Source organism: Triplophysa rosa, linkage group LG8 (genome assembly GCF_024868665.1).
Source record: "Triplophysa rosa linkage group LG8, Trosa_1v2, whole genome shotgun sequence".
Classification (NCBI taxonomy): Eukaryota; Metazoa; Chordata; class Actinopteri; order Cypriniformes; family Nemacheilidae; genus Triplophysa; species Triplophysa rosa.
The window spans coordinates 9,565,237-9,575,501 of NC_079897.1; the positions used below are offsets into that span (position 1 = coordinate 9,565,237).

Sequence of the window (10,265 nt, forward strand, 5' to 3'; positions counted from 1 at the left end):
CATTTTTTAATTATTTTTAATTATTATTATTATTTATTTTTAGATTATTTTATTTATCATTTCCTTTTATTTTTACATTTATTTATTTATACGTTTATTTATTTTTATATTTATTTATTATCGCAAGTATTTATTTCCACTTTTATTTATTTATTCTTGAATTTATTCTTACTTTTCTGTGTCTTGTATGATAATTAGATGGGTTGGTCTTGCCTACTATTGGTTCAGCGTAGATTGAAGTGTTTGATCGATTACTCTTTTGACTTGTTTTGGACTAACGTCACGTCACTCACTGATCGTTTGCTTCGTGTATAAGGTTTATTTATTGATAATTTTTGCAGGTTTAGTCCTCCATATTGGGGAGGGTCGTGAGATTCAACCAAATAGCAGTCTCTGAAAGTCCATCACGACCATCTTACAGGGAAAAAGAACATAAACAAGAGTTCAACAGCAAACACTGCATTTGATTAAATAATCTCAACATCATTTTGTTTATTGGTCTGAAGGTCCAAGTCTGGTCATTAGAGCTACTCAGAGATGTGGCATGTGGCAGAAAACACATTGTTTACTCTTGGTCCTGCCCATAACATTTGTCAGACTCAGGACACGGACTTCTGGCCCAGACAGTACTGAGTCATCTATTAAACATTACTGCTAAAGATTCATTCTGATCTGCTTTTTGGTTCATTTCTGTTTGGTTCAAAGGAGCAAACAGTTGATGACAGTAAATAAAGTGTTTACTTAATCACATTCAGTATGGGTATTCATATAATATTCAAAATATCAAAATACCATGCAAGCTGGATTCAGTAAGCACTCTGTTTTTTCTAAAACAGTCTGGGATTCAAGATGCCAAACTAGGTATGATGGTCTCAAATCCCACTACTAAGGAATACACACAAAAATCCTGCTGACACTACTTGGTGCTATAAACAGCAAGTTGATAAAAGACCAAAATCTTATGAACCATTATAAAAACCTTTCGGTACCTTTCAGTCGAAAAATACAAAATCTACACTAACAAATACAAAAACACCCAATTCACAAGTTTAATTAGCCTTTAAAGTTATTGGGTGTGGCCAGATTCCCCCTACACAGTATCTCCCAAACGCAACATCTAATATCCACAAACCCTGGCAGTACATTCTGTATGAACAGGATGACATTCTGAGGACATGTGGCAAACATCATCATTTAGCAGTAATAGGGGGCATAGTAATATTATATTCACAAGTAAAAGTAATATTCACAAAATTGTAACAATCATGACATGTAGCTACTACCAAGAAAACTGTTTAGAAATGTGGCTATTGTGGTTAATTTGTCAAAATGATTACAGAATCTATATTGGAAACATGACAAGTCAATGAATTTAAACACAAAAAGTATGCCTTCATCTTCAGACATTATTATGATATTTCATGAAAGTGTATTCCCTTTAGCAGGGACATTCTTGCATAAAGATGAGTATGAATGTATGAATATGGACAGCGTGAACACTGGCTTGTGGCCAGTATTTTTACACTTGTTTCTTCTACATTATGTATCAATACTGGTATCCAAAGAAACTTACAGTGCATTCGAGCTACAGTATACCTTTTATGAATTCATGTTTTACATGGGATTCAAACCTTTGACCTTGGCATATGCAAGCACCCTGCTCTAACAGTTGAGCAAGAAAGCTAAACTGGTTTTTCTAACACAGGCTTTAGCCTATGTTAACCTACATGGGATCAAACAGATTTAAAGGTTAGGGTGAGAGTCGTGACGCATGGCTTTGTTTCTGCTGATGAATCCTGAGTGACAGCTGCCTCATTCTGTCACTGCTTTCAACATTCTCTGCTTGGCCTCAGCCTGAACTAACCTGTGCAACCTCATGCTGTTGTTCATTTATGGCAGTTAGGTTTTTTCAGTTGAATGCATGATATAGGCTAACTTGGAGTATAACTTTAAATTTCATCTGTGTATTTACATACTCAATAATGTGTCATTGAGTTTGCTGCTGCACAGCTGTACAGAGATCAGTCCTGTGCTCTCATTGGGTTACTCCTGTGACAGTAAAGTTTGTAATAGCAGAGTGATAGGCGTGCCCTGACTCTCAAGAGAAACCCTCACTAGCCTATTGCCATACTGCTGTCACACTACACCACCATACTCAACCACTGTCTGCATGAACACAGAGAGAGAGCGCAAACCCTAGCAGTGTCTCGTCTGACTGTATTGCTCTTATTTGATGCGGTGATCAAACATGCGTCTCATGTCTATGGCATATCTGGTGCATTTCAATTCCGTCTGTAACGTTTAGGATCAACAGCGCACGTTTCTGTTTATTCGCAAAACTGCACGATGGCTGAAGAGGACAGCTGGATCAGTGGTGTTTCAGACTGTAAGTTTAGCGTGTTAAACTGGGAGCAGGTCCAGCGTCTGGACGTCATCCTGAACGAGAGCATCCCGATCCATGGCCGCGGAAACTTCCCCACGCTGCAGATGAATCCGCGGCAGATCGTGACAGCGGTGTGTAGTCGCATGCGGGATCAGCCCATCCATTTCCGGGACGTGCGGCTCAACGGATCCGCCGCCAGCCACGTACTGTACGAAGACAGCGGGCTCGGTTATAAAGACCTGGACCTCATATTCTGCGCGGACCTGAAGGGAGAGAACGAGTTTCAGATGGTCAAGAATATTGTTCTAGACTGTCTTTTTGCCTTTTTACCCGAGGGGGTCAATAAGGAGAAAATTACCCCACTGACTCTGAAGGTGTGTGTTTATGTCGTGTTCAAGTGTACGGGGAATTGACAAGTGGATGTCAAATGTATTTTTAACTGGTTAAAAACATGTTAGGGGAAGTGTCTATTAAAACAATTAAAAAAGTGAAAAGATTCAGTTTTACCCCCATAAAAATGCTTGGGTATAGCCTAGTAGGCAACTTTAGCGTTTATTTACTCACAATGTGCTGTTTAATAACAAAGTGTAGTAATTACTGCAATATACTACTTTAAAATTAAATCTACTACTTTTCTTTACTAAATTATACAACTATGTGTTTTAAAAGTTATTTATTTTTAAGCTCTGATTCATAACCAACTTTTACACCTTTTTTCATAATGTTTAGCTTTTTAGTTCACATAAATAGTCCTGTATCTACAATATTGCACATTTATGGAAGGACATAAAAGCTAAATGTATCATTGAATTAGAAGAAATAGAAAGACAGAAGCCAATGGATCACACATCTGTCAAAGCTTGCCAGCATGTCATTTTTCAAATTTGTGATTTGTTTCATGCAATATGTAATTTCAGATTGTCTGCATGCTATTATATCCAATGACATGTAGTAGAAAAGCAATTAGAGTAGTTTACCGATAGGCTGGTAAATGTTCTTTTCTGTCACTAATAGGATTGTAGTAAATCAGGTTAAAGCCGATCTCAGCCTCTTAGATGTCCTGTGACAGGTACAGTAATGATGGAGAACTGATATATCAAGCTTATCTGTTAGGTGCAAATCGACCCTCATTTGAATGACCTTACTAATTTTTCTTCTTTATGAAACGAAAGCAACTTTTACTTTAAATAGTAAAAATTATTCCTTTCTTTCCAGGAAGCATATGTACAGAAGATGGTGAAGGTGTGTAATGATTCAGACCGCTGGAGTCTGATCTCCCTCTCCAACAACAGGGGCAAAAACGTAGAGCTAAAGTTTGTGGATTCCTTGCGTCGACAGTTCGAGTTCAGCGTTGACTCTTTCCAGATAAAGCTAGACTCTCTGCTTCTTTTCTACGAGTGCTCAGAGAACCTGATGGCCAAGACCTTTCATCCCACCATAATTGGTGAGAGCGTGTACGGAGACTTTGCTGCTGCCTTGGACCACCTGCGCAACAAGGTGATCTGCACGAGAAACCCAGAGGAGATCCGGGGAGGAGGTCTCCTGAAGTACTGCCACCTTCTGGTAAGAGGTTTCCGAGCCGCTTCGGAGTCAGAGATGAAGTCTCTCCAGCGCTACATGTGTTCTCGCTTCTTCATTGACTTTTCGGACATCAGTGAGCAGCAGTGGAAACTGGAGTCGTACCTCCAGAACCACTTTGTAGGACTGGAGGACCACAAGTATGATTATCTTATGACATTGCATGGAGTGGTGAATGAAAGTACAGTGTGTCTGATGGGACACGAGAGGCGTCAGGCGCTAGGGTTGATTGCAATGTTGGCAGTCCGCGTGCTGGCCGAGCAGAACGTCATACCCAATGTGGCAAACGTCACCTGCTACTACCAGCCTGCCCCCTATGTAGCAGACATTAACTTTAGCAATTATTACATTGCCCAGGTTCAGCCCGTATTTACCTGCCATCAGCAATCCTTCTCTTCGTGGTTACCTTGCAACTGAGCGTGTGGAGGAAGCAAAAGATATTGTCTTCTCATTTTGAGGTGAATCATTGCATTGTCATAAATGATCTGGGGTCAATGTAAATCCAACTCTGGCAAGGTTTGTCGATGATGGGTCAGCCGTTAACGACAGCCTTTCCAACAGAACTTTCAAAAGGCTGCCTTTGCATTGCCTTGCCTATAACGCTTGGCTGATTGTGTAGCTTTAAACAGTTGTGAAGCAACAGGCCACATTTCTAATGGCTGACACTGATAATCTTACATTAAATCTCTGTGTCAGATGCATTAAAGAGGAAGTGTTGGCTTTCTCATCTCAGTCCGAATGGTACCAGATGTGTTGCAAATTACAAAGTGTCTAGATCCTTTCAGTATAAATGAGGGGAAAAGTCAGAAAACACAACAGATACAGTTTTTTACAAACCAAAGATTTAGAGATTGTATTTTTATATGCAGATTTATTTGTACATGTGAATGCATTCTAAGTGCCTGATGTTTGATGCAGTACAGTGAGTTAATAAAAAACAATTGTGATACAAGACAAATTTACTTACAGCTTGGGAATGTGTATGATTATGTCCTGTTTAGCTACAAGAGTCATCTCGCGGCACGACACGGCAAAAGACAACAGAACGCATTAGAGCCCATTATAATTAAAAATTTTGTCCACACTGGATGTGTCGCGACACTACAAACCCATTAAGAACAAGCAGTTTGTTGTGTCACGTCGGTCGCATCCGATGTATACATGGCATTTGATCACGTTTCAGCTTATAGGTCTCTGCATTGTGAAGGAAATTATTTATTTTTGCTTGTAATTGTAACTTATTTATTGTTATTGAGCGGAACCGTCTTTGAGTAGCACTGTAGGCCTACAATAACAAACGTGCAGTCCGTGAAAGGCTTTAATGTGCGAGGCAGGGGGTGTCCTCCAAGTATCGCAAGTTGTTTTGCTTGGTTACGTTTGTCAGTACAACAACATTCGATGTGGCAGGTGAGAGATGAGAGCACATGCCGACGTACTGCAGGAAACAAAGACAAGACTTCTTTTGCAGGACAGATGTGCGTTTCAAGCTTTTTAGAAGAAAGATATTTGCCAAAGTACCTCTGATAGCGGGACACTATTTACTGTAACACACAAGCAGGGAATTCAACAGCTCCTGCTGAAACCTTCAAAGCAAAACGGCCTGTGTTCATGCGCTCCCATCGCAACTGCACCATCTGCTAAACATGACCCAGTGTTCACCCCCTGTTAAGAGAGTGTTTAACCTGCTCTTGATTAATAGCACCGTTGAAGGAAGTGGGCGGAGCCTTGGAATATATGTTTAGACTTGAGGGAGAGACTTGGGAAGAAAAGGCAAAAACATGTGAGGCAGTAGAAAGTGAGTGAGGAAGGGAGGGAGGGCTGGAGGGATGGGTACAGCTGGTGAAGGGGTTTATCTTCCTCAACATATATGTCAATCAATATTGCTTATTTCATTTCTGTGAAAAATGTGGCTATACAGATGTATATAAATGGGACAGAGAGACACAGATAATGTTATTTTTATGTACTGTGCAGATCAAATCAAATCAAATTTTATTTATAAAGCACTTTAATAAAACAGCATTTGTTTTCCAAAGTGCTGTACAAGCATGGAGAAAATAAAAACAGATAACACAACATACAGACATAAGCGTCAAACAGTAAAATAATTCCATATATGGTGTGCATATAGTGTGGGATGGCCCCTATAGAAACCCACCATCAGTTTTTTCTACTTATTAGAAATAATGTTTCTATAGGCATTTGAAGTGGAGAAATGTGTATTTCTCCAAAACGCTATAGTAAAATAATTCCATATATGGTGTGCATATACTGTGGGATGGCCCCTACAGAAACCGACCATCAGTTTTTTCTACTTATTAGAAATAATGTTTCTATAGGCATTTGAATTTGAAAAATGTGTATTTCTCCAAAACGCTACAGTAAAATAAGTCCATATATGGTGTGCATATAGTGTGGGATGGCCCCTACAGAAATCCATCATCAGTTTTTTCTACTTATTAGAAATAATGTTTCTATAGGCATTTGAAGTGGAGAAATGTGTATTTCTCCAAAACGCTACAGTAAATTAAGTCCATGTATGGTGTGCATATAGTGTGGGATGGCCCCTATAGAAACCAACCATCAGTTTTTTCTACTTATTAGAAATAATGTTTCTATAGGCATTTTAATTGGAAAAATGTGTATTTCTCCAAAACGCTACTGTAAAATAAATCCATATATGGTGTGCATATAGTGTGGGATGGCCCCTATAGAAACCCACCATCAGTTTTTTCTACTTATTAGAAATAATGTTTCTATAGGCATTTGAAGTGAAAAAATGTGTATTTCTCCAAAACGCTCACAGTAAAATAAGTCCATATATGTTAGCATATAGAGTGGGATAGCCCCTATAGAAACCCACCCTCAGTTTTTTATACTTATTAGAAATAAAGTTTCTATAGGCATTTGAAGTGGAAAAATTTGTATTTCTCCAAAACGCACAGTAAAATAATCATATATGGTGTGCATATAGTGTGGGATGGCCCCTATAGAAACCACCATCAGTTTTTTCTACTTATTAGAAATAATGTTTCTATAGGCTTTCAAAGTGAAAAATGTGTATTTCTCCAAAAGCTACAGTAAAATAAGTCCATATATGGTGTGCATATAGTGTGGGATGGCCCCTATAGAAACCCACCATCAGTTTTTTCTACTTATTAGAAATAATGTTTCTATAGGCATTTGAAGTGGAAAAATGTGTATTTCTCCAAAACGCTACAGTAAAATAAGTCCATATATGGTGTGCATATAGTGTGGGATGGCCCCTACAGAAATCCATCATCAGTTTTTTCTACTTATTAGAAATAAAGTTTCTATAGGCTTTATAAGTGGAAAATGTGTATTTCTCCAAAAGCTACATAAAATAAGTCCATATATGGTGTGCATATAGTGTGGGATGCCCCTACAGAAATCCATCATCAGTTTTTTCTACTTATTAGAAAAAATGTTTCTATAGGCTTTCAAGTTGAAAAATGTGTATTTCTCCAAAATGCTACAGTAAAATAAGTCCATATATGGTGTGCATATAGTGTGGGATGGCCCCTACAGAAACCACATCAGTTTTTTCTACTTATTAGAAATATGTTTCTATAGGCATTTGAAGTGGAAAATGTGTATTTCTCCAAAACGCTACAGTAAAATAATCCATATATGGTGTGCATATAGTGGGATGGCCCCTAAGAAACCCACCATCAGTTTTTTCTACTTATTAGAAATATAGTTTCTATAGGCATTTGAAGTAGAAAATATTGTATTTCTCCAAAACGTTACAGTGAAATAAATCCATATTGTGTGCATATAGTGGGGTATGGCTCCTACTTAAACCCACCATCATATTTTTCTACTTATGAGAAATAATGTTTGTATAGTCAATTATATTGGAATAATATTTTTCAAACAAAATGCTTTCAAAAAACATACTGTAATTAAATCTGTTCAAATCCATGGGTACTGTAATTGCAAACTGCATAAACAGTTTTATTTGCAGGACAAAGGTCTAGAAGGCATTAAAATAATACATATTTAAAGAGTACATTCCTCGAGATCATAAAAAATACATTTCATGAAGTGTTTAATTTTGCCGTGTTTGAATGTAAGCAATCTGCCAAGTTGTAAATCCGAAGGTGAACGAATAACAAAGTTATTAGCTTATAAAAAAGGTAATCGACTCTGAATCACGCGAACAAGCCATGACCTGTCCGAATCTTTAACCACAATGTACCTACGTCACTAGAAAAATCCCCGCCTACTGACTGCGAAAACTTAACTCTCTCCTCCCCAAACACTGTACTAGCTCGTTCGTGACGTGTGCATCATGTCTAAGAGAAGCTGTGTTCTATGTAGTGAAACTAAGTCAGTCTTATTTTCACTACCAAAGGAAGAACTTCTGAGGAAAAAATGGTTACTATTTATTTTTCAAACGACACCAAAGGAGTATAAACCGAACGTTTTACTTTGCGCGCGTCATTTTACCGAAGATTGCTTCATCAATCTTGGCGCCTTTACTGCAGGATACATTAAACGTCTTTCCTTAAAAGATGTTGCAATACCAACTTTATTTGGACCTGTAAGCTCCACCGAATCACAACCTGTAAGTGTGACTCTTTATTTTTGTCTTTACTTAAAATTAAATTTGTGTGACGTTATCTCATGTCTGTGTTTAGCTAACGTTACCGTTATTTTTGGGGTTGTTACTGTTTGTTTACCTAACGTTAGCTATAAACTCGTTGCGCTAATGTAAGTGTTCAACCATATTAACTCGCAAAGTCTTTATTTCAAGAACTGCGTGGTGTACTATAGTTATAATAACATCTGAAGATACGAACACCGTACACTGTATGCCGTGATAACTAACTGTTACAAGAGAAGTGTCTAAAACAGTCCTTTTTCTTACTGGCATCTGTATAAGGATTAAAGAATGATTCGTCAGACTCGGGCTCGAACTGGTAAGGTAAAATCGACGCCATCTCTCTCTATACACTGTTAATATCCAACCACCTGCAAACCGTAATACAGCAGTAATGATAGGCGGTCCATTTGCGACACATGCTGAACGCGTTTGACCAATCACAGCAGACTAGACCATCTGACCAATCACAGCAGACTACACTATCTGACCAATCAGATCAGACTACGCTGGCGGAAAGGCGGAGATTACACAGATGAATCGCGGAACGAATCATTTGAGAGTCAGTCAAGAAGTAAGGTAATAAAAACTGCTTATTATTACGAAATAATAGTATTTTTACATCATGTATGTACATAAACTTGTTGTCGGACACTCCATAAACCAAAATAAGCCCTTAAAAATATTGAGGAATGTACTCTTTAAGATACAGACAGAGACATTGGTTTCACAATATAACGTTACAGCAATCATAATGCAAACATTCGGAGAAAAAAACCTGCATAAATTACGACAAAAATGAGATATTCTAAACGTAAAACAAGAAATATGTTATTGACAAGAGACGCGGATCATCTACATTTAAATAAAGCTTTACAAGCGGCGTTCCTTTAATGTACCGTAAACCACTCAATAAGCGCGCATCTGAACCTAAACGGCGGCTGGCTTGACCGTGTATTTTCAAACCGCGGCTGGCTTGACCGCAGTTCAAAACGGCAGTGTTGGCATTTATAGAAATGACCCGCACCCGAAATAATATCAAAACACTTCAACACAGCCTCCATTTGCGCTATTTGTGTCTGTTTATGTTCGTATTTGTTTCGTGTTATATCATCTGCCATGTTATCTGTGTTTATTATGCGCTACTGATGTACAGTGAAGATTCTCACCGCTGCACTGTCACAGGCCACGACTAAAACATCAGACTCATCCGCGCAGTTGAGCAGTGCCGAATCACAACTCACGTAAAGAAATACCTCCGCACATCACCGGCAGTAGCAATTACAAACTGAGATGGCGACAAAGAGGCCAATCCTACGGACTGCCGCTTTGAAGGGTTTATAATTGCTGCCTACAAAGAAGTTAAAGTATTTTAAATACATTATTAACAGTTTACTAGCGCTTGTGTCTATTTTATGGACTAATTGTCCGAAATATGAAATAAACATTATGTGGTTTTAAAACACTGAACAGTTTTGATTAGGGGTGCTCATATTGACCGTTTAACCATTAACTGATCGTTAAAATTTTGACCAGTTAGTACTATCAGTTAAACGATTTAAAAGGTATGTTTATTTTAAGTTTAATAATATAATAATAAAAATAATTTAATACTACGTTTTTAAATGACTATTAAATCGTACATGTTTTTAGTTTTCTGTATGGTGAAAGAAAAAC

At 37.9% G+C, this 10,265-nt stretch overlaps 1 protein-coding gene across 1 annotated transcript; it reads left to right on the forward strand.

Moving 5' to 3' along the window:
* Positions 1-98: 98 nt before the first annotated feature.
* tent5aa (terminal nucleotidyltransferase 5Aa) lies at positions 99-4,911 on the forward strand. Its single transcript, XM_057341214.1, has 2 exons — positions 99-2,757; positions 3,599-4,911. Exons 1-2 carry the CDS (start codon positions 2,347-2,349, stop codon positions 4,376-4,378), a joined length of 1,191 nt encoding a protein of 396 aa, XP_057197197.1. The 5' UTR covers positions 99-2,346; the 3' UTR covers positions 4,379-4,911.
* Positions 4,912-10,265: the final 5,354 nt, after the last annotated feature.

Excerpts from the sequence above, each read along its gene's own strand:
- tent5aa (XM_057341214.1), top strand. The coding sequence starts at position 2,347 with ATGGCTGAAGAGGACAGCTGGATCAGTGGTGTTTCAGACTGTAAGTTT. Across the intron at positions 2,758-3,598 it reads TTACCCCACTGACTCTGAAG|GAAGCATATGTACAGAAGAT; the intron begins GTGTGTGTTTAT and ends CTTTCTTTCCAG.